The 25441-nt window shown below is 40.5% G+C and overlaps 1 protein-coding gene across 8 annotated transcripts in view; it reads left to right on the forward strand.

Annotated features, from left to right (window-relative positions):
- The window catches only part of RALGPS2 (Ral GEF with PH domain and SH3 binding motif 2), a 136029-nt gene that overhangs the window by 86298 nt on the left and 24290 nt on the right, over positions 1-25441 (forward strand). For 4 of the 8 annotated variants that reach the window (XM_075182227.1, XM_075182229.1, XM_075182230.1 and 1 more), the window contains exons 9-13: positions 10674-10811; positions 11704-11794; positions 18427-18494; positions 20489-20624; positions 21728-21885. In XM_075182227.1, the coding sequence (XP_075038328.1) occupies positions 10674-10811; positions 11704-11794; positions 18427-18494; positions 20489-20624; positions 21728-21885 (591 nt within the window). The remainder of the gene's footprint in view (positions 1-10673; positions 10812-11703; positions 11795-18426; positions 18495-20488; positions 20625-21727; positions 21886-25441) is intronic. The other 4 variants (XM_075182228.1, XM_075182231.1, XM_075182232.1 and 1 more) reach the window with 1 other exon arrangement.

A 25441-nucleotide genomic window follows, 5' to 3' on the forward strand; every position in this document is an offset into this window, starting at 1 on the left:
AAATGCAATTTAAACAAAATTTGCATCAATCTGTGATTTTCTAAATTACTTACTGTTAGATTTGCTATCTCTACGACACAGGATGAAAGTCGAACGGCTCCCCTACTGTGCATTCAGGCTAAAATATGTCTTGGTCACTCACAAATGAAAAGGCGTATTTAGCATGGGATTTCCTTTCTTACAAAAACACATTTTCTCCAACATATGCCTACTGCATCAGAAATCAATACATTTCTAATACAAAAATCAGTACATATGCAATGATATACATTGGTGCACCACTATTTGAAATAAATTTGTCCAAAAAGTTATTTACAAGTGATCCAGTCACGCGTATAGTAAATTTGATTTTTTTTGTGACTTGACTACACTGTCGTGGTTTGATCAGACACTGCAGTTTGCCAATGGATAGGCAAATGAAAACAACATGGAAAATGCTGGTGACCAATGTACTCTGTGATCACTGTGAATAACTTGCTCCTGTGGATCAAAGTAAACTTGACTGGAAATCTAATATCCTGATTTTTACATGTTTTTCTCTCTGACCCATGTTCAGGTGGGAACTTACATTGTTCGTAGATATCAATTATTTGTATAGTCACCTGTGTTTTTCGAGCCACAGTGGAAATATGACTTAATGGATTGACTCACAGACAGGTTGGTTTTGTGCATGTAGATACCACACAAAAACACAATATGCAGCAGCCGTGACATGGTAGATCACAAAATTGTGAGGTTGGAACATTGGCCTTCAGCTGAAGTACCTCATGTGGAGTAGCAGAGAATTTGGCTGACTATAGATAATTGGCTGATCACTGTTCTGGCGCACACAAGCGCTATCTAGTTGATACGATCATATGGTGTTATTGATTTTAGGCAGATCATTTTGGAGAGGTTCAAACTATGCAAATATTATTTTTTTATATTCATTATTCTTCATTATTATCTTCATTATCAATTATTACTTTAATATTTTATTAGCATTATCTTTTTGTTATTTTTTATTTGTAAGAAAGTGTTTACTGCACCACACACAGTAAAATTGTACATGATATAACAGGACAATACAATATAGGCAAAACTGCACAATACACATCAGTGAGAAACCGAACCCGGCAACAATGAGGTGCTAGAAGGAGTAGCTATAACTTGAGGAAAGGTGTATCAGATGTGGGGGAATGGGGCACAAGATAGGGAGCAAATTGGCATAAGCTAAGCCTGTGCCCTTGCTTTGGAGGGTGGTGCAGATATACTTAATGCAACTAAAACTACTATCCCTACACCTATCCTAAAGTGACATTTCAGCAGACTTACATATACAAACTTCAGTATTGCACCATCACAAAGGTGAGGTGTCCTGTCCCTACTGAAGTGGTTGTACCTGTTGCATTTTTTTTTTATAGTTGGAAGTGCCCAATAGCTTTGAAATGTGTTTGTGTTCTTGCATTTTACTTCTCAAACTACTTCAGTTCCTCATTCTCCCTGGCTTCATTTGTGAAGGATATTGTGCTGCATCTTTATACAATGATTTGTGATCTTCAGTGAGTAGATAAACTGCTTCACAGTAGAGGATTATCCCCCCACTTTCAGTAGATCCTTTGTGTGACAGAAAGGAATCACTTCGCCACCCTATTAGGTGGTTGGTTTTCCAATGTCGTCTACCGCCAGTAACTGCTGGTACTGACCACTCCTACTGAACCTCTTGGTATGTGTAGCTGTGCAGCACCACTTTTTGCTGGTTACACTGGATTAGGAGTGCTGGGTAGCAGGTATGTGCTGAGTTCGACACAGGTCAGCTGGGGAATGGACGAGAGTCTTACCTCTTATCTGTAGGTTGCATAAATACAGCAGGTATAAGCACATTGCAGGAATAGTGCAGGATCTTTCTATAAATAATGTTTGTTTGCTCAAGGATCTCTCTTACAGGAGCTGATACACTCAACACTCACTTTAATGTTGTAGATGTTACACAGGCACAATATGTGCTCGTTATATAGAGACAATTGCAGATTCCACCCTGCCCTAACTACATGTTGGCACTTGAACTACTGGACCAATCCTAGGGAATGATGTGTACAGAGTAGCCAATTTCAGAGAGTATATAGACTGCAGTGAGCGAGCCACAGGGCAAATAGATAGATAAGGACTTTCTTTTCATGTGCAATTCATATCTCTCCTGGTTATTCATGAGGTCAGGTCATACCTCTTCTCTTGCAGACAGGAGAGACCTCCCACTGCTTGGCCCAGCAATCAACCAATAGTCTCCCTACCTGGGCACAGACAAGATACTTCATTAACATACCATACCCTGCCTCTCTCCAGCTACTGCTCTATATTCCTGTCCCATTCCTTTCCAAACTTCTTGAATGGCTAGTCTACAACCATTTAACACATTTTCTCACAGTTGGCACCCTCCTTGATCCCTTACAATCAGGCTTCCTCTCCACTCCACTGAGGCTGTCCTTACCAAGGTGGCTAATTATTTACTCTTGCCTAGATTGAATGGCTACTTCTATCTGTTCTTGCTCCTTGACATCTCTGCTGCTTTCAAGACAGTTGACCATCTTCTCTTCTTTGATTACTTCTCTCTCTTTACACCTCCTCCCTTGGTCAACTCATCTACTACTTTGTCCTCTAATATCACGTCTATGCCAATGACACTCACCTACTGCCTCTCTGCCATCTCCATCTGGATGGCTGGACACTACTCAAACTCAACATATCCAAAGTTGAGATTCTTTCCATCACCTAGTGTCACATCCCTTCCTCTGTTCTCCCTTAAGGTTAATGGTGTTGCCGTCTCCCCTGTTCCTCATGTGCTGTCTGGGGGTCATTATTGACTCCGCCCTCAATTTAACTCCACTCCTCTATTACCTTGGCCGTTCCTGTCGCCTCCATGTTCACAACATTGTCAAGATTCGCCCTTTCCTGTCTCTGGATGCCACCAAGACCAACATCCATGCTCTTGTCATCTCCAAAATATTTCCATTATGCACAAGGCACCATAGTGCCAAAATTACATTATAAACATGAATACACATGTGTTTGTGAACATATTATTATTATTATTATTATTATTATTATTATTATTATTATTCAAAGTGCCCGGTTAATAAGGTTAAAACCTTTTCTGCTGCACGTCTTGACTGGTACCTGTCATACTTTGTTCTTGCATTCAACTTAGTATTCTTTCATAAAACTTTTTTAAAACCATCTTGTCTTTAGTCTTTGAAGCTATAATATAGTAGTTTATACTTGCATTCAAATCTACCATCAAGATGGGAAAAGCGTTTTGGTTACAATATTGCATGTCTGCTCACAGTAGCCTAAAGTCATTGTTGGTGTCAACAGCATTTAAAACAAAGATACACTGTATATAACTCAATAACTTAAATCAGCGGTCCTCAACCTTTTTCTTTTCCCAAAGTAACACACAACCAAAATGGGATCAGATCAAGCATCACTTACATTTAAGACTTAAATGAGAAATAAAAATAACTTGTGCATGCTTTGTGTTTAGATGGTGTGTTAAAGTTTGGATTTCATGCATTGTTTTGTCAGAACCTCAATTTAAATAACTTGAGACTTATCCCTGTGAATCAATTATATTCATTCATACATACATACATACATACATGCATACATACAGCCTTAGTTTGCCTGCTACTTGTAGCATCCTGTAAAGTTGAACAAGATGTACCATCCTCCTCTAAAGATTGTTCCTGTCTAATTTTTTGTAAGCCACTTATCTATCTTTAACAGTAGAAAATACCAGTTGTGCCCATCACTGATGGTGTCAATTGTAGGAGGCCAAGACCATTTTAAATTCCACTTTGAGACCCGGCTGCCTCTTGTAGGTGTAATTTGTACATCCAATTATAATAAAAGTAAAGTAGCACCCAAGTATCAAAAAAATATTAATCTAAAATTCCTGATAAAGGCAATGTGTGCACATATATATTATACAGATATATAAATGTATATAACAGTATAGTTATCCAATTCTAGAAATACTTAGCATATATCAAGCAAACATATACTACATATTGGGGTGTATGTATTAAAGTGCTATCAGCCATTAAAACAGAAAGCGGTGGTTTTCCCTGTAAAATGGCCATCGCACAATTTATGAAGGGTTTATGGCAGGAGAAATTAAAGATTAACGTGTCTTGATGGAGTCCCCATAAATTAATATGAGGGCTGTGAATTTGTGCAATGCACAAATCTTGGTTTTTCGCAGTAAAGAAACGCTATGGGATCCAGCTGAAGCCTCTCTGGCTAACCTGCCAGTAAAAGGAAAAAAGAGCTTGTGCTGGGGATGGGTGGGGGGATTCGCCGGAGCTTCCTGAGTAGCCTCAGAATGGTGAATTACAGCTCTGCTTCATTATTATGGTTCAATACATGATTGTCACTGCACTATTTTAATATATAGACCCCATTTTATCTTCTATTAATAAATTTGATACCATAGATGAGTATTTAAGTTCCAATGTCCTCAGAGTAGTTACATATTGTGAAATCAAAAGCTCTTTATTTATCAAGAGTTTTTTCACCAAATAAGTAGATAGTATCTTTTCAGATCTTGCTTGCTAACTTGATAAAATATCTTAAATCAAGAAGAAAAATAAAAACTGGTGTTTTGGGGAAAATGGAGAACGCGAGCTGAAGCTAGATACCAAGATACCAAATTATGAAATATTAAAGAGTCAACTTATCTGTGCTGTCTTATATTTAAGCAAAGCGATTTTTTTAAATAGTGTTTAATATCATAATATCACCAAATCACAGCCTGTAACATTCAGATGCTCTCCTGCTGTTACACAGGCATGAGCTGCTGTCAGTCCTTGTGTTTTTAGAGCATACTATTATTGATGGCTATGTACAATGTGGTCCAGGACTGACAAAAGTGTATCACTATAATCCACAGCCAAACATCAGGAAAGTATTCACTACTCCAGCTAGTGTTGAGGTCAGCTGACATGATCCTCAATAGCAATGTATGCTGAGGATAGTTTTTCCACTGCGTGTGGATTACGGCTTGTGGTGATACAGAAACCAACTAGGGGGTTTTAAAAATAATTTATGTTATGAAAATGTTCTATAATGTTTCTGTGCATATATGTGAATATCTCTCTGCAGCACACATTTCACTTTTCTGATGTTCCTGGATTGATACAACCCATGATGTGCAATTGTTGTTTTTATGTTGTGTGACCCATTAAACACATCAGTCACAAACCACATAACGTCCCGTTTGATGGTTTTATTACCGCTCTTATGGGTCTATTTACTGTTTATGCTGATTATTCTGTGATAGGTAACATTGAGTATGACACCATAGAACACCCTATCCTACAAGATAATTTTACTTTTCACCGGCAGCCTTGTGCGAATGCTACAAGTGAAATGTTCATGCACGGCTAAAGTTCGCGCATGCACACATGGACCTGACCTGGCGGGAGATCATGTGAAGCCATTCTGGTTCCACTGGCCCTCGTAGGAACAAGTAAGCTTATGCCATTCTGAGATGGCGTTTGTTAGCAATTTACAAAGCATTACTTTTCATTGCAAACAGTGTTCTTTCTCCCCAGAAAATGTTGCCAGCCAAGTGGCATTAAGAAGCAGTCGAGTGGGGGCAGTTGTAATACTTTGCAGTAATTATGAAAACTGTTGGAAGTCATTGCCACACCTGCCAGGACTGGTCAGACTGGTGGTCAGTGGTCTAACACACACTGTTGACTGTAGTGCTCACATAGTTCCTGTTATATTAGGAGAATCAATGATTTACATAGGACTATGTTTGGTTTCAAGAGCTGGATTACAAGTAAAACCAGCCAGATGAAACACCCGGGAAATAGGTACTGGGGAGACACTGACTAACATCGCATAGAGATCTGTGGTAGCCAACAAAAGCACATTCATGCAGGAGATATCTCTGATTTCTCCTGCATTAACCCCTTCATAAGTTGAGAAGATTGATGCAATGACCAAAGCAGCTGGTTTCTCCTGTTTTATGGCTCATCGCAGCTTTGTAAATGGTCCCTGGTAGTACTGCTCTGCCTGCCATTAGACCGTAAGCTCTTAGGCATTACAGATTGATTTCTTAGCCACGTATTGGTTTGAAGAGCCTGTTTATTATTTTTTCTTTTTAAAGCTATGCATGTGCAAATAGTATGACACAAATAACTGTACATATACGTTGTTGGAATAGTTTTTCCACTGGTCTGACTTTATATTCCCAGGCAAGGCTTGTGTGATTTCTCGGTCTCACGTCATCTGTTTAATTCATCTGAAAACTACAGTAAAGGATGTATTGATTGAGAAGCTGGCCAGAAAATTGCTTGGAGGAAACAGAACTCAATGTATATTTCCGCTGTTGATTAACCACATGTTTTAATGGACAGAGCGTTGTGGTCAGCTCTCAGTGGGCCCCTGCCATGCAAACATGACATCATGTGGCTCCTAACTGTGCTGTAAAAATATAGAGAACCTTAACACTCTGTTCCTCACACATGTTTTTAAAATGCGTTTTACGAACTAGTGCTCAAAAAAGAAAAGTGATCATAAATGTGTTTTTCTGGACATGGATATGTTGGAAGCTAAGTTTGTCACCCACTTTCCCTGCTCTGTATTGCCCTTACACTCATTAGACTGTAAGCTCCTGGGGATTACAGAATAATTTACTAACTTGCTTTCTTTTTAAAGCTGTTCATTTGCAAATAGCATTACACAAGTAAGGGAATGTATGAGGTTTTTTTAGTTGTCTAACTTCGTATAGCCAGGCAAGGTAAACACTTATCTGTTAGAGTTCTTTTATTTTCAACACTTTTTTTTTTCTTCATTACTATGACAATGTTGTGACCTAAATAGTTGTGCGGCTGAGTGGTATAATGTAGTTGTGGGCTTTTATATGCTGCACTAAATCAAAAAGCCACTATCGGGGAGACCACAAGTCCTTTAACATGGTCTGCCGGGACCATAAAACCTGAGAGAAAACACATGATTCAGGCAATTGCAGTTAGTACAGTGTGGGACTTCTGGGTTACAATGCAACTGTGTATATATAAAGTCTTACTGGATGACCCTTGGTTATTCTTTGCACTTCAATCTGATTTATTTCATACCACAGTTCCAAGTTCACAGAATTCTTGAGTACTTTGGCTATTGCTGGCCTCTCATTTGCCAACCTGTAATATAGAGCCAGCTGACACGTGATTTTACCACGTGGCCCCACAAACCATTGTTTGATGAATCTGATACATTAGATGGTACATAACAGAATGTTTCTGCTGTGATTTGTACACGTATACATTCCTCCAATATGCATTAACAATGTCCCACATATGATTGCACAACTTTCTAATATTGTTTTTTGGTGCTCATTCTTTTACCTTTCTTTATAATCCCGGATTAACGTTAGATTATAAACATTGATTATATTTATAACTGTAGTCCCAATGGATCAGGATGTAACGTGTCGCTGGTCTGATGTAAAGAATTCCTCAACCCAAATTTTTGGGGAAGGCAAAACTGTCAGCATTATGGATGCATTGCAGTGATCAACTCTAGTCATGTAAAAAGTATCAAACCCTGGAGACGTGTCCGTTACTGGCAGAGGCAGGGATGCAGAATATCAATGATTTGTATATAAAGAAAATTGCATTTAGGTAAAGCTTGGGTTTAAAATTACTGGTGGGTGGTTCTGGAATAATGACCGATCTGACGTATGTCCCAACATATACCTTAAGGATTATATCCTAAAATCATCATGGTGGCTAATGGCATTATTGGGATAGTGTTTGCATTGTACTGATATTGCTAAGATGATTTCAGCCAAATTCAAGTAGAGCTATGCCACACACAATTATAACTACATTACAATTACTTCTGGTGAGAGTATAAGATTATTGCTACATATTTGTCATGTTAACGATCTAAAATTATGCGTTCTAACTCAAGCAATCATTCACAAATCTAAAGTATGTGAGCAGATTGAATGGTAATAACTAAGGCTAGGTACACACTGAAGAATTTTCCAACCAACGTGTCGTCTACAACGATTTTGCGAACCACTGAAGATCCGATTGCTCTGGTGATTTATGCGTACACACTGACACGATTTACCTCCAGATCTGTGCTCTTCATCTGGTCCTCTAGTTGTTTAAAGAACAACATCACAATAGTCCATACTTTTAGGCACTAAAGTCTGGGAGATCCTGGACAGGGGGCGTGACTAGAGGTGGGGCGTGGTCAATTGCATCATTTTGGCCCCACCCCCGCATAGGAAATTATGTTCTGATGCGGGGGCGGGGCTAAAATGACATGATTCACCGCAAAATGCATTATTTTGGCCAGGTATTTGCCGGATTTGCCTGCTCTCACGGGAGTCTGGGAGACCGACCCGGATTTCAGGAGTCTCTCGGACATTCCGGGATAGTTGGCAAGTATGCAATAGTCACTCATTATTCATTCCTGTCACACTGATTAAAACTGCCTTGTTATAGCTATCCAAATGTCCTTGTGAATTTTTTTAGCTTCTGTGACTCAAACAAAATTTTCAGTCTCAGAACAAATGAAGAAACTATTCCATCTACAGCACACTCTACATTTGTCACTGGAACATGTTCATTGCCGGCATCGGCTAAAAAGACCATGACTCTGTACACGCTGTGGAGATCATGAATGCATACACACTACATGATCGAAAGGCGATTGGAACAAGATTATTAAACCGTACGACCAACCAAATGAAACGACAATCGGCACTTTGGAACCTAGCCTAAGTGATGATCTGTGCTTGCTAACAGTTTGTGGTAGGATCTTATTCACTATATTCCATAAGTCTACATATGGTTCTATGTTAAGAAGGCATAATGTCAATTAACATGTTTGAAATCATTGCATGTGTGGTTACCATAAGGATTCAGAGCAGGCTGGGGTTGGTGGGTTCCTTAGTTATTGTGATTATACAGATCCTCGAGTCAATCTTCTGGCACAGTTATAACTGAGATGAAATCATCCAGAATGTGCCATCACAATTTATTTTATTTCACATTTTCGTTCCGTCTCTGCACAATGTCATTGTTATCCATATAATGTGGTGATCATCCAGTTTCTTATTTTATCTGACAGTCCTAACAAGAACTGAATGTGATTTATATTTCTAGAAATATCTTATACAGAATCCTCTATAACACACATGTATAAAATAGATCAGTTGTCCCTGTGGAATTCAGTGTTCTGTGTACAGTATCTAAGGGCTGTAAAATGTGGTTTAGATAACATTAGGCACTTCCCATTCATCATGTGAAAATAAGTTGTTAGACCCTTGAGGAAGGTGGTCTATTAAATACCAGTATTTAAGCATGGCCCAGCACACAGGTGACATAGCTACGTTTTATTAAGTAGTCTTGGTAAATTATCTAATATTTTTGCATATAATAATTTATTCATTTCAGGACCTTTTTTACTTTTAAAATGCTGCAGGCAATTCTTGATGATCTCAGGGCAGCAACACTTAGTGACTGAGGCATAGGATTACAGTTACAAAGGTTTCCAAACAATAGAAGACGGTAGATGTAACTTAGGTCACACACAGATATTTATTTGCTGTAATTTGTTCATGGAACTAGCGAGAGAAGAGAACTTTTATTGTAAAAGCGATTATTTTTATATATTTACTGAAGGCAATGTTAGAACATTTAAATAAAATGTTATTGTAAGTGCAAAACCGTTATTTGTATGCACTTTTCTGGGGGTTTTCTAGTTGAACTCCATTGCAGTTTGCATGTATATAGTAGCGGGCAAAATCTTCCTTTCTATCTGACATTAACTTGATTAATTTAGCAGAATACGCTGCTTATAACACTTGGGTATAAGGAATCTAGAGCAAAGATTGAGAACTGTCAGTAAATTACTGACTGTGGGGAAACGTTCATCAGATTGTCACCTGAAGAAAGATTAGTATAATGCTTCCTGACACAAATATTTCATACACAAAACTACAACAGTCATTTGGAGACAATTTGAGAATCGCTGATCTATTTATCTTTCAAATGCTACCTTGTGGTGGGTGGTGGTTAGAGTAGTGATTTTGAGTTGCTTGTGGGTTTTAATTGTGTGAGTCCAGGATATATATTGTATGAATACTTTTTTTTCTTCCATAGATAAACGACTATTTCAGCTATCATTTCCAAATGATTAGTGTGTGTTTAGTATTGCACGTAGATATTTAGTTTTTGGATACAGATATCCTGCTTTGTAGAACTTATAAACCTGCGTTAATACCTTGTGAGGAGGCAACATCACTTTCCCAAAGTCACATTGAGATCTGATTTTAGCATTTACCCATTTGGGAGACACTGACCCTTGAATGTAAAATTGTATTCCTGGATCATGTTACCCTTGAGCGCGTATTGCCTCATTTTTCAGCTCCTACTCAGTCTCCGGGTGTTACATTCATAATTCTGTTTTCATTATCTGAATGATGTTTTTGTATAACCTAGTCCGCATGTGTGAAAGCTTTTCGTGCAAGTAGAGAGTTTGGTTACACACATCAAAAGGCTGTAATAAATCCCCAATAAGATGGGATTGTACTGTGTTGCAATAATATTGTAGACTTGCATATGTTTTACAGTATGTCATTGAGAATGTTTTCCTTGTCTCCTTTACAGGTATTTACCTCTCAGACCTCACATACATAGACTCTGCATACCCATCTACAGGTAGCATCCTGGAGAACGAGCAGAGATCCAATCTAATGAACAACATCCTGAGGATAATCTCCGACTTGCAGCAGTCCTGTGAATATGGTGAGTATTCACTTGTCAGGTGGTCAGGAAGTTTATCAACTAGGAGTTAGTCTGTGTGATTAGGTCTTGTTGCCTTCTCTATGGCTCCTTTTAGCCTTTAACCTGTAAGCCTCACATACCTAAGAGAGAATAAATTAAATAAAGACAAATATAGGATAGATCAAATTTTCCTCCCAGTGACAGTCTTCTCTCCTGGCTGTCAGCCCTGGAGTGTGTGGCTGGAATCCAGGAAACCACCCAAAAGATATGGGGGCTAGGGTGTGTCTTTAGATAATGGGTATGTCCAAAGGGGGGGCACAACCCCTTAATGAGCACTCTACAATGAGATTGTGACATATGTAGCAGCTTACTGGGAGCATTTACATAATGTATTGACTTTCTTTTTCTTTGTAACAATCAGTTATCTTTTATTTTTAATTCTACAATTAGCCGCTTAGAGGAGCCCACGGTTGCTGAGTAGATGCAACATCGTGAGGTTAGACGAATCAGAGTATTTATTAAGCTTGAATTTTCTTATTCTGGCCAAATTCAAGGACTAACAAGTCAATCACGTTATGAGGCAAGAAAGGAAGTGTTCATCAATCACCTGGAAGGGTGCCCAAACTTCTGCATATGCCACATTCACATTATTTTTTTCAGTCTGTTAAATTCAACAAATACAGAGTAATTGTGCATTAAATGTGCAGAGATGTTTAAGTTTGCACCTTGCATAAGTTGTTTTAACTTCAGTAAAATTAGAGAGTTGGTGTAACATGCCCCAAACCAGGGATGTATAAACGGTTGCATACAACAGTATTTATAAATACTGCACCATTGCTAAAATAAACCTATAGATATGCTGGTCGTGGTGTTTGTGGGGTGGTAGTTATGATGTTTGTTTTTTTTTGCACAGAAATACACTTGCTGCCCCATGTCCAGAAATACCTGAACTCAGTGCGGTACATCGAGGAGCTTCAGAAGTTTGTTGAGGACGATAATTATAAGTAAGTGTGTAGCTAAACACGTGATTACTTTAAGGTTCCTTCCTATTTGCAGTGCCACAAAACCTTACCCCTCCCCAAAATCTGTACCCTTGTTATATGGTTATAACGGGTTTTCCTTTTTTTTGTAACACGTCTAAAGTGAATCATCGCCAACGAAACAATAGTATTTCCACTCCATGTTGGCAATTTCATCTGGAATAATTCTTTCTTTGGTATATAAAAAAAGTGCTTTTATTGCTAGTTTTTAAGACTAGGTTTATAACACACTGCAATTCCATTACCATGCTGAGGAAGTAATGCGTACAGTTGAAAATACAGTCCCATCTTCTCCATACAGTTCTCTCTCCTGGTATTTCAGCAGTGATGCTCTATTAATCATTTATGATTATGTTGAGTAAAGAGAGGACTAATAAACTAAGGGGAGGTAATAAACTATGAATTCATCACCTGTCTACATAAAGGTTACAGTTTGCTTCTCTGGTTGCACAGATTGTAACCAGGTTTACAACATTTGTCAGATATAATTAAATGTTTCAGAATATTGTACAATATTAGGACCACTTTTACTGCTGTTGAATACAGATGTTCTGTCTGGAACAAGTTTACTAGACTGGCTTATTTGCATCTTTGTATTGCACTACTGTGTATTGTATTTTGAGTTCATTTAAAATTAGAAAGAAAATACAAATTGCTATTTGGAAGTTAAAAGTTAGCATTATGATTGTGTTCTTGCTCGCTCCAAGCGGTATTCATCAAATGCCGCATCTCAAACGTCACTGGCTGAATGGAATCTCAGTTAGAGGAAGTACGGCCTTAAGTGTCTTAGTTGCAGTGACTTCTCTACTTGCCAGGGCTTTGGTAAGTGGGGTAATTCCAGGAGAGAGCACAGCAGTTGTAAATGAATGTCCTCCTTGGAGTACATGTGTAATGCTGGACACTAAATGATGTCACCCAGAAGTCTTATAGACCATGCTGGTGCGGGGGGATCAGCTGCACCCTCTTTCCAGTGTAAGAACATGTACCGTGAAGACCCTTTGGTACTCTACAGTGCAGAAGCGGCTTAACTGCGCGTGTGCCACTCCCACACAACAGCTGCAGTTGTTCAGGTGCTCTGTTCTCTGCAGAGCGCGGACTCTCAACTTAAGCTGGTACATCGCCCACCTGGGAAATAAAAATTGGGGCGCCATCCTGCCTCTCGTTATGGAGATATTCCGCTGCTCCTGCTTATAGATTCTCTGTACCGGAGTGGTTTAAACTACAGTTGATGATCAACTATTCTTTGAACTTTTTGAACACAGTATACACAATAAGATTAAAGTTTATATTTATAGTAAAATTCATTTAGTTTTATTTACTTATTATAAAACAAAAAGCTGCTCCACAACCCCCTCCATACTCTTAAATAAGTGGCGACAAATTGCTGGGAACACAGATTGGATAGAATTTTTTCCATCCAAAGTGATCAAACTGCATGGAGCTTCTCGACGTACATAGCTCAAATAAGTTTTATTTTATGTAATGGGAGAGCTACATTAATCAATACAATCTGCCTCCCAGGTCGAAAAAAAAGTTCATATACATCCTGTGGGGATTTATTGTGTTTACCTTACTCGTATGAATAATGGGTAGGGGCTTTACTAATACCTTGATTGCATAATATGGCCCTTCACAGCCCACTATGATTGTTGGTTACCTCCTATGGCCATGTGCAAGTTGCCTGCGAAAGAGCTATTTTCTGGTTTTAAAATTCTAGTAGACACCAAGCTAATTGCCAGTGTGTGGAATTTTGGGCTTTGGATCAATAGGCCCCTATGGTTTCACTTTAACATTGACGTACATCAGAGATTTTCAGTATTCTGACAGAGCATAAGAGCGATGTCTGTCGTGTGTCATCAATGTGATGCAACATTCCAAGTCTGTCTTTTAATAAAACACCACACAGAGAGCCTGTAAAACACGGAGAATCATGGTTCCCATCAATAGTCTATTTTACATATCTAGCACTAGATGTCTAATTTGTATGACAGAAAACAGCAGACCTTTCTTTCTGCGTTAGCAAAAAAAAAAAGATTGTGAACAGATGCCTGGAAATGAAGATGTAAATATGTACAATATAACAATAGTGGTAAACAGAGGAAAATAGTGCACAGTAGAGGGGCTATGGGGAACAGAAAGCTGGGGAGTGCTATGCACAGAGCATTGTAAGTGGACTATGCCTGTATAATGAAGGCCAACAGATCAATCAGGCCAGCACAATCATTGGTTCTTGCATTTTGTCTGAAAAAAAAGTACCTAGAATGAAACAAAGTATCACCGGAATATAAAAAGGATGTTTGGGACACCAAGTCCCATGAATCTAAGGGATCCCTGCCTATTTTGCTCTTTGTCCAGTAGGACACAGGTTGCAGGTATGTAAAAGGCCAAATACCTGGGTAAACTAGAGTTAAGTGGGAAATGCATTGTATATGAGTGGGAGTAATTGATGCGATGAAATCGCAGGACTATACAACACAGTATAGCATACAGACCACGCTGAGGCCTTTTCGACACCTGGACCTGAATGACGGCAAATTCAAATTGGTCGACAGTAATTGACCTGATAAGCACACCACATACACGCTCACATACTGCTCCTCTCAATAGTGCATCCTCACTGTGCTATTGTTATAAGAGGAAATATGGTGGTATTAATGTCATTACAAAGTATAGGTACCGGTGGACAAGCATTGCCCTTCCCAGTTGGTCATACAGTCTTTACAAATAGGATACTCGAAGCGATAAGTCAGCGCTCTCTCGTTGCTTAACTACACTCAACCCAAAAGTGTTGAAGAGAGATCCAATCACAAATGAGTGCTGTCTCTCCAGCTGCCTTGACGGATGCAGCACTTATCTGCTGCAGGACACTCTCAGACCTCTCCATTGTATCCTACCCAGGATACCTGCTCCTCCACAAATTCCTCTCCTTGCTGACTTGTCTAGAAGAAAGCTGGATGACTTGTCCCCCTCCTCCCTTAGTGTTCCTCTGAGGGACCATCCTGCTGCAAAGAGTGACATCTAATGCATGTTGTACTGTATCCACCAGGAGCAAAGCAAACATGTGTTACAGAGGCCTATAAGGCTCTGCAGGAAAAGTTCATAGGTAAAATAATTCCTCCTATGCTTGCATCCAAGACTTCTCCCGCGCTGCCCCCCTCCACTGGAACCAGCTCCCCCGCTCCATCAGAACTTCCCCCAACCTGTCCAGCTTTAAACGGGCCTTAAAAACCCACCTCTTCCTTAAAGCCCTTCAGTCCCCCACCTAATTGACCCCCTACCCCCCTCCCAATTCTGCCCTCTTTCGTGTCCCCCTCTTACCATCCTACTTTTCATTCTCCTCTCCCCCCCTCTCCGTCTCTGCCTTTGTTCTCGCCATTCCCTCCACCTACCATTGCGTCTCTGTCCGTCCTACCCTCCCCTTAGATTGTACGCTCCTTCGAGCAGGGCCTCCCCTTGTTCTGTTCTCCACCACCTTATCTCTGCTCTTCAGCTCCTTGTCTCTTCCACGAGGTCCTCCTGCCCTTCTACCCCTCTCGCTGGGGGCTCTCACCTCTCATCTAGCTGTAGATTGAGCTTCGGAGTTACTGTGCTTTTTGTTAACTGTATCTTGCTGTCTCACCCTGTATCGTGTTTTTGTCTGTCCCTGTACGGCGCTACGGATACTTAGTGGCGCCCTATAAATAAAAAATAATAATAGGTAAAGTACTATCCAGAGCCAATAGTATTCTCATTACACAATTACAATCGCTATAGAACATGAATATCCTTTATGTTCCATGGATGTCCTGATTCTCTTCTTAAAATTTATTAGACAACTTTATTACTTTTGTTTTTTGTGCCCTTTTTCTGCAACCCTTCATCTGTATATCTTAATAGGACACTTTACAAAATGAGGGATGACGAAACGAGCTCCATCTCCTAACCGAAGACATCCCAGCGCTGCAGTTGTTCAGCCAGAAAGTAACATTGATTATTAGCAAGAGACACAGATGAATGCAAAAGACGTCTAGAGTATTTCCTGTAAAATTAATAGTAATAAAATCAGTTTCTATTGAGGCACATGTACAAGGAGCTGTTGCTGCTTGAAAGCTCTTTTTAAATGATGTAGGAAAGCCCTGGAGCCAGCACTATATTGGTACCAGATGAGAGCAATGCTTTTTTTCTATCTGCACAAGTCTCGCCTCCTTTACGCCCACTTTCTATATTTATTAAAACAGTAAATTGGATGATGTGGGAACATTCTAAGGGATTATCCCTGGAAAAAAATAAATGGATTCTTTTATACTTGCCAAAATGTTTTAGGCCCGTCAGTCTAAACAGTCGACTGTTTAATTATACTGTAACATCGCCACAGTACACTGTGCGGATCTGGCGATGGGTACCAACTGAGTGCCTATGCCAAGCAAATAGAATGATAAACAGAAATGCCACTTGGCAAAGTTGAAAGAAAAAATATTCAAATTACTTTGAAGGCAGGTCTTTTAGGCAGTGTTTGGGAGAGGCAGATATGATAGAAGCTGTTAACTATATAAATGGTTATGACATGATACAGTAGGGAAGCAGAAGTATCAGGAGTTCATGCACTAAAAGTGGAGGGAAGTTTGAGGAAAAATTATTTCACTGAAAGGCTAGTGTGGATAGGTGGAATAGCCTCCCAGCAGAGGTGGTAGAGACTAATACATTAAGGGAATTTAAACATGGGCAAGATAGACATAAGGCTATCCTACATTTAAAAAACAAACAAACGATGATACAGGGTCGGAGGTAGCAGTGATTAAAAATGGGCAGACAAGATGGGCCGAATGATTCTTATTTGCTGTCAGACTTTGTCTCTGTGTTTTGCCATGATCAAAAAACATCTATTTTGGTCTCTCGATCCGTCCAATTGTATCTAGGGATGCCACCAAAACCATTATCCATGCACTCATCATTTCCCGTCTTGATTACTGTAAAGTTCTCCTCACCGGCCTCCACCTCTCTCATCACACCATCTCCCATCACACCCCCCTTTCGTTTTATATCTAACGTGACTGCGAGACTTATCTTCGTTTGTACTGCTCCTCTTTTGCATCCCTTCTCTGCGTGGCCTTACACTCACTCCCCTTCCCCTACAGAATCCTTTTTAAACTCCTCACCTTTACCTACAAGGCCCGCTACAACTCCACTGCCCCTTACATCTCTAACCACCTCTCCATTCACACTCCCTCCCGTTCCTTGCGAACGACCAATGAGTCCTCTCCTCCACCCTGATCACCTCATGCCACTCCATCATCATCATCACCATTTATTTATATAGCGCCACTAATTCCGCAGGGCTGTACAGAGAACTCATTCACATCAGTCCCTGCCCCATTGGAGCTTACAGTCTGAATTCCCTAATATAGACACACACTCACAGGCAGAGAGGGAGACAGACAGACAGAGACTAGGGTCAATTTTGATTGCAGCCAATTAACCTACCAGTATGTTTATTGGAGTGTGGGAGGAAACCGGAGCACACGGAGGAAACCCACAGGGAGAACATACAAACTCCCGAATCCAAGTTTTTTCTGGGCTGCCCCCCTCCACTGGAATGACCTCCCACACTCCATCCGACTGTCCCCTAATCTGTGCACCTTCAAACCAGCACTCAAAACTCATATATTTCTCAAACCCATCCACCTAACCATCACTACATGCTCTATTTTATCACCTCTCCCCCTGTGCCGCTACTCACTCCTCTTGCGCTTGTTCCCCTCCTCTGACTCCTTTGTGCCTCCTCTCTGTTTGCCCTCCCTTCAGGATGTAAGCTCTTACGAGCAGGATCCTCTTCCCTCCTGTCTCTCCAGCTAGTCCAAAAGGTATATTTACTAAACTGCGGTTTTGAAAAAGTGGAGATGTTGCCTACAGCACCCAATCAGTTTCTAGCTGTCATTTTGTAGAATGTGGTAAATAAATGCTAATTAGAATCTGGTTGGTTGCTATAGGCAACATCTCCACTTTTTTCAACCAGCAATTTTGTAAATATACCCCCTGGTATTTATTGTTCTGTACTGTTTTTTCCTTGTATGGTCCACTGTCTGTGTTCTGCGGAAATATTGTAGTGCCCTATAAATAAGGAATAATAACTAGTAAACCAACCTCGGCAATGTTGCATCTATGTTTGTTTGTCTTTGCTGGTGTATACATTTATTCATGTCTCTGTATAGCTATGTAATGTTTTACATATGTACATTTTTCACATTTCTCCTACAGTAGAAATTGTTTTTCATGCCTTTTATCTGTTTTCTGTCAACATAAAATTTGGAAACTTTGCTTTTTATCCTCGCTAAACAAATTTCCAGCTGCATTTTCAGGAATATCATTTGTAATAGAATCCAGATCTTAGATTTTCCTTTAACTTCCATTGTCCCTCGATCCTTTTCTACCTCTATCATTGTGATAATTACAGAGGTAGATAATGACATTTGGTCACATTGAATATTTTTAGACTCCCTGGTTTTCCAAAGCTGGACACAGGAGCTTTTTAGAAGCACAGGGTTATTAGAACAACTGAATGTTTGCGTGATGGATGTGATCTTTCTAAACATTCATGTAATGTTCTTGCTTATGTGCAGATTGTCTTTGAAGATTGAACCTGGGACCAGCACGCCCCGCACTGCAGCTTCACGGGAGGATCTAGTAGGTGAGGCATGTTTTTTTTTCGTGTGCACACTTTAGTTTTTGCCATAACTTAATAACCATTAATGTTTATATCTATTATGGTAATATAATGTTTGCTGTATAGAATTTTACTCTTGTAAATGACTTGATGACTTAAACAAATTGTGGGTTTGTTATTCATATCTGAGCCTTCCAATCCTATTACCATTTTGCAGTGGATGTAAACACCTAAAAAGTCTTAATGATGCAGCCATGTTATTCCAGTAGAGAAACAAACGTTTAGCTTACTCTTTTTAAAACATTTTCAGGTGGGATTATTAATTTTTATTTATAGGGCGCCACTAGGTATCCATAGCGCCGTACAGGGACAGACAGAAACACGATACAGGGTGAGACGGCACGGTACAGTTAACAAAAAGCACAGTAACTCAGAAGTTCAATGTACAGCTAGATGAGAGGTGAGAGCCCCCAGCGGGGTAGAGAGGGGGGTAGAAGGGCAGGAGGACCTCACGGAAGAGACATGGAGCTGGAGAGCAGAGTTAAGGTGGTGGAGAACAGAAGGAGAGGAGGCCCTGCTCGAAGGAGCGTACAATCTAAGGGGAGGGTAGGACGGACAGAGACGCAATGGTGGAAGGAGGGAATGGGGAGAACGGAGGCAGAGACGGAGAGGGGGGGAGAGGAGAATGAAAAGGAGGGAGGTAAGAGGGGGACAGAAGTGGGAGGGGGGTAGGGGAGCCTGGGAGGAGGTCAATTAGGTCAACTAGGTGGGGGACTGGAGGGCTTTAAGGAAGAGGTGGGTTTTTAAGGCCCATTTGAAGCTGGACAGGTTGGGGGAAGTTCTGATGGAGCGGGGGAGTTGGTTCCAGTGGAGGGGGGCAGCGTGGGAGAAGTCTTGGATGCGAGCATGGGAGGAGGTAATCAAGGGGGAAGAGAGGTGGCGGTCGTTAGCCGAACGCAGAGGGCGGGATGGAGCGTGAATGGAGATTAGGTTGGAGATGTAGGGAGCAGTGGAGTTGGAGAGGGCCTTGAAAGTAAGAGTGAGGAGCTTGAACACGATTCTGTAGGGGATGGGGAGCCAGTGGAGGGATTGGTAGAGGAGGGAGACAGAAGAGGAGCGGCGAGAAAGGAAAATGAGCCGAGCGGCAGCATTGAGTACGGAGCGAGATGAGAGCGGGGGAAGCCAGTAAGGAGGAGGTTACAGTAGTCCAAGCGGGAGATAATAAGAGAGTGGACAAGAGCTTTAGTGGCATCTTGGGAGAGGAAGGGCCGAATGCGTGCCCTTGGGATGAGCCAAAGATTTCCAGACTCAGTTGCCATGTTGGCTCATGCTGTAATGCTAATTGTACATAAAATATAAACCCACAAAGGAGTTCATCCCAAATTTTTGGTAAATTATTCTGCTGGCAAGTAATGACCCTTCCCTGCTAGTTGTGTTTCTGATTTCTGGCTAATTGCTTTTAATTTCTGTATTTTTGTTTTTATTAACCCTTTATATAGTGCTGATCCTATTTTGCAGTGCTGCCCAGACAATATGTAGTTGTACACATCCGTCGTTCTCCCCCATTGGAGCTTACATTCTAAATACCTACCGCGCACACACACTCTAGGTACAATTTGTCAGTCCAAAAACATACTGATAGGCTAATTGGCTTCTGTGGGAGGAAACTGTTGCAAACAGGAAGAGAACATACAAACTCCAAACAGATAGGGCTCTGGTCGGAATCCAATGTTAAACACTATGACATCGAACTATAAGACTATATAAATTAATTGAGCTAGCTACAGCCTTTGATATGTTTCACCTGCTTTTGAGTTTGATACCCCATGAAAACTAGCCGCCTTCTCCTGGTCATGAAGAGTAAAATGGCATGTATGCTAATTCTGTTTCACAAATGTATCCCTGTTCTACAATAATGAACCCAATGTGAACTTCATTTTTAAACATATTCACTTTATGTATGCAACCCTGTATTACCAAACTACCGGCGTGCTTAATGTTCCTCCATCTCCTGATAGGTCCTGAGGTAGGAGCCTCACCTCAGAGTTCCCGTAAAAGCATTCCAGTGGAAGGAGTGTTACTACCACCAACGCCACCTTCTCCTCGAAATTTGATCCCTCATGGCCACCGCAAATGCCACAGTTTGGGATACAAGTAAGTATTCATACTCTAATGTTGGTCACATACTGCTGCGTTTCCCAGCAACATTGGATAATTGACACATATGAGGAGTGTGTCTGGCCCTGAAATAATCTGGTGAAAATTAATTAGATCATCTTCTAGAATGATGGTAACTCCAGTCAAAAGATGACCTCTGTCTGTCTGTGCAGACTTTTTACAACTGTTATAATAGGCTCAACTTATATCCACTCCACTGCACAAATGTTCTACAAAATATGTGGCCTAATTGGACATTGATCCTGTTGCTCCACATTTTAGCTGAGCCGCAAGGTCAGCCAATGGTGGCCAGCTTCTTATTCGTTGGTCACAATTTTCTCATGTACCTAAGGGCTGACTGGAAGCTTTGCCTTTATTTCATATCATATTGGTATTCCTTAATGCCCATTGTGCCATTAGATTGACCTTTCTTCCTACCTGTATCGAACGCACCAGCATGATCAGCAGCCAATTACCTGGGACTTCCAAGGACGGTTACATCAGCGATATTCCTGTGTGGACATTGTGTCTCCGCTGCCTCGCTAAGGGAAACTTTGTAAAGCTAGGCAGCTGATGCAATCTGTATCTTTCATATGGTGCTACTATGCCATTATTATTGTGAAGAAGAGGTCTTTTTAAGTTTAATGTATTGAATATCTGACATTCATGGCACCCCAGAAACAACTTCTTGGATCTCACATGGAGTGGCCCTTATACTGCCCCTGATTTCCTTCATGGTGAACAACCGACAGAGTATTAAAGCCGCACTAAAATGGTATAATTTATACGACTAACAGAAAAGATGCTCTGTTCAAATGGCCACAGTAATGTATTTTCCTAATCACTAGAGCAATACAATATCGTCCTTCAACAGCCAGTTGTTTATTCATTGGATGTTTATCATTTCATCTGTTTTGTTGTTTTACATTCACCAAATACAGCTTGTTTATGGTGAAAGTTTTAAAGATTTTATGTAAACAAATCCTCCGCAGACTAGAGCTTTACTGTGACATTAATGTCCCTCCTAGAGGTATATAAAATCTAGAGTCTGGCTTGAACAAAGAGCGTTATCCATGTTTTCCTTTGTTTTGTTTTTTTAGCTTCATCCATAAAATGAACACAGCAGAGTTTAAAAGTGCAACATTTCCCAATGCCGGACCACGACACCTTCTAGATGACAGTGTAATGGAGCCACATACGCCATCGCGAGGACAGGCAGAAAGCTCTACACTTTCTAGTGGGATATCCATAGGTAAGCGTAAGTATCTGAAGGTGACACTTAGCCTGGCTTGGACCACGTGATGGACTGCGGACACTGTTTATGCACACTGATCCTGCCAATGTCATGTTCTGAAATCAAACAATCAAACTCTTTACCCTTGTGGGGGAAAAAGGGACACATTTCTGTTCCTGTGCCGTTTTTTGTTGTTTTTGTTGTTTATTTCTTTTCTTTTTCTAAATAAGCCTGAAGGTATCCAGCCCTCACACCGTATGACTGGGTCTCTTACTGTCTGGCCACGTGTGTGTGTGTGGCCAAATTTTCCTGTCAGCGTCTGTACCAACTGGCAACTTCGTATATTTGACCTGCACATACAAATGCCAAATGAGGATACGTGCAGCCAGTGTTAGACAAGCAGAACCGAATTTCCATCTATTACTGTTGCACTTACTCTGGGCAACGGTGAGCACAGATCACATAGCACTAAGTGCTTTTAAAGTAATAATTTTGTACATTATTTGTGAGAGAATAACATAGTTTTTGTTGTCTGTAAGATTAAATACAGTGTAAGTAACGTTGAGTTTTCTGCTGATGGTGGAGAGTATTTTGCCTGTGGATCGGATCATTTATTTAGGTAATGTCTAGATGGGCAGTTGTATATCTGGCCTTGGTGCATTACTCTGCCTTCACTGCACCTTGGAGTTGTGATCAGTAGATCACTACAAGGACTCTCCTACACAACAAGGACTGTCGGTACTCATGATAATGTCTTTAAATGTGATGAATGATGACATTATGGTCCTCATAATGATCTGGTCATCAATAATCTGAGGTCTGTTCATACTACATTCACTTCTAGCGCTGTGTACCTCATCAGGTGTGTTTGTTCAACTGCTCATAAATATATGTACCTAAGGGAGCTCCGTTACCTGATGTGGTTAAAGAAATTTGTCAGTATTTTTAGGAAACAATGCATGTGTCTTGGGTATTTTACTTCTTAAGTGTTGTATTATTCAGTCATTTACTTTGGAATTATGAGTTACTTTTTCTTTGTTTGCTGGTGTCATTACCTTTACAGTGAATAGAGAAGATTAGTTGCAGCCTCAACTGCCCGCACCAATTGCAGTCTGTTTTTTTTTTTGTCATAGCTTCTGAATAGAAAAATCAGTAGGCAACGTGTCCAAAGCAGATGGCCTGACATACAACCAGATTGGAATGTTTATCTTTACTATGCCTGTTTGGAGTTTGTATGTTCTCCCCGTGTTTGTGTAGATTTTTTCCGGGTGCTCCAGATTCCTTCCAAACTCCAAAAACATACTATTAGGCTAGGATCAGTTTTATAGCAGCCAATAAACCTGTGTGTGTGTGTGTGTGTGTGTGTGTGTGTGTGTGTGTGTGTGTGTGTCTATATTAGGGAATTTAGACGGTAAACTCCAATGGGGCAGGGACTGATGTGAGTGGCAAATATTCTATGTTGCTATATAAATAGCTGATGATGACGATGCCTCTAATAGGCTGACTACTGATTCTACATATGGGGCTACCAGCTTGTCATTAGATTCAGTTTTTCACCATAACCAATTAAAAACTGTGTATGCTCAGGATTTCTTCCTCCTCAGACTCCATGGCATTACAATGGGTTAAATCCTTGGTCACTTGTGCAGAGACAGGAAAAGGAAACACCTCCAGAAGGTGTATAGTGATACTCCTCCGACCTTATTTATCTTTTTTCTGTCCCTTTAGCTGAGCAAGCAGTGCTAGTGCAGAGTGATCCTTTTTTTGTTTTATTGATGCAGAATTACCTAGAATTGTTCCCAGATGAATCCGGCGGGTCCTAGTGTGGCGCCCTGGCGCATTGCTAGCCAGGGCAGGGGTGGCTTCATAGGCAGCAAAAGCAATGGATGTTTTTGGTCTGAGACAGAGCATTATTGATTTGGTGCTAAACATACAACGTCCTCAGAAGCACCCTGCCAATGTAATTACCATGTCATGAGATGCAGGTATTGGCAGTGAAACAGACAGACAGCAAGCTTAGTATATTGCAGTTTGTATTACAGCACAGGCGGTGACTACGGCTTCAGAGTCTGGCCCATAAAAGCCAAAGAGCACTGATTCTAGCTAAGCCCATAGTCAGGTGTGCTTTGTCTTTCATATGTGAGATTCAGTCAGTCTGTAGGAGGAAAGGAGAGCTTACATTTGTGTTTAGTGTAGCATGTGATAACAAACTAGCTAAGGATTGTGAAGATGGAGAAATGTTTTAAGAAACTTCGTTTCTTCAGGAACTGCATTTAAATCCAGAGTGACTGTAGCCTCAGTATCCACAGCACATAAAAGTTGGACTGATACTTTGTATAAGGAAGCATAATTGATGGGGAGTATTTACTCAGAAATATCGAAATGATGAAAGGGGTTGTTTTCCTTTGAGGAATTATTAGATTCAATCATGTTTTCTGTGCTGATGAAGCCAGCGGTAGCTGGGAAGAGTCTTCTGGCTGCGTCCCTGGGTCCGCAGTCCAAAAATCATTTAACCACCTTTTCTATTTGAGGGCACTTTGCTTTTTGTCAATACGCTCAATGTGATAATTCAGAAAGTCATAGAAAATAAATCCCATCTTAAGCCTCATGATCATAGAAGGCGGTTTTAATCATCTTTACAGAAGCCCAAAATTATCGCCCAAGGAAGCAGTACCCTAGACGGTATGGGGGTAAGGGCATATTTGTCCCTTTAATGGTAAAGTAGGGAATTGTCAAAATATTCCAAATTACTTTGGGTCCAGGCGACCTATACAGAGTCTAGTAGGTGTCAGGATCACAAATTATTTGGAGATTTGGAAACTCACGACTGAGCAATGCTACGTCTGGGACATTATTGACAAGGGATACTAAATAGAATATTTAGAAATACCCAGCAGGGATATTTTTGTACACTCCAGAAATCCAGTTTCCCCAGTGCAACTGGAGGTGGTGGTGGGTTTCTACTTTAAGCTATCTGTAGGCTGCTGCCCGTTGTTTCAATAGTTGCCGTCCATGAAAGGGACACTAGTTAATATGTCAAAATCTTTCTAGTAAAGAAACATTTGGAAGATTTTTGAACTGTGCTGGACCTAAGAAGGCTCAATCAGATTATAAGGACAAGACATTTCCATATGTAGTCCTGCCATAGAGAGATTTTCTCACATCAATAGATATAGGGATGTTTATCACCGCATTGCAGTGCAACATTGTTTCCTCAGATTTTTCTTTTTAAGTTATCATTTCCAGTTCACTTATCTACCATCCAGCCTGTCCACATCCATGAGGACCTTCACCAAAGTTCTACTTGTACTTATGGCATCCTCTAAAAACCAGGGAATTGCAGTTTGGCCCGATCTAGATGACATTCCGGTAACAAGGAAATCTAAAGTACATCCAGGACGATTAAGGTAATCTTTCCTACAGGAGTATGGTTGGATTACAAATTCAACAATGATGCCACCTTGTGCCTTCTCAAAATCTGCAATTTCTGGGGGTACGGATAGACACAGCAAGAGTTAGATTCACTATCGGAGCAGAGGCTGTTCAAATTCAACATCTGTCACATCAAAAACTATCGCTG

Source organism: Mixophyes fleayi, chromosome 8 (assembly GCF_038048845.1).
Source record: "Mixophyes fleayi isolate aMixFle1 chromosome 8, aMixFle1.hap1, whole genome shotgun sequence".
Taxonomy (NCBI): Eukaryota; Metazoa; Chordata; class Amphibia; order Anura; family Limnodynastidae; genus Mixophyes; species Mixophyes fleayi.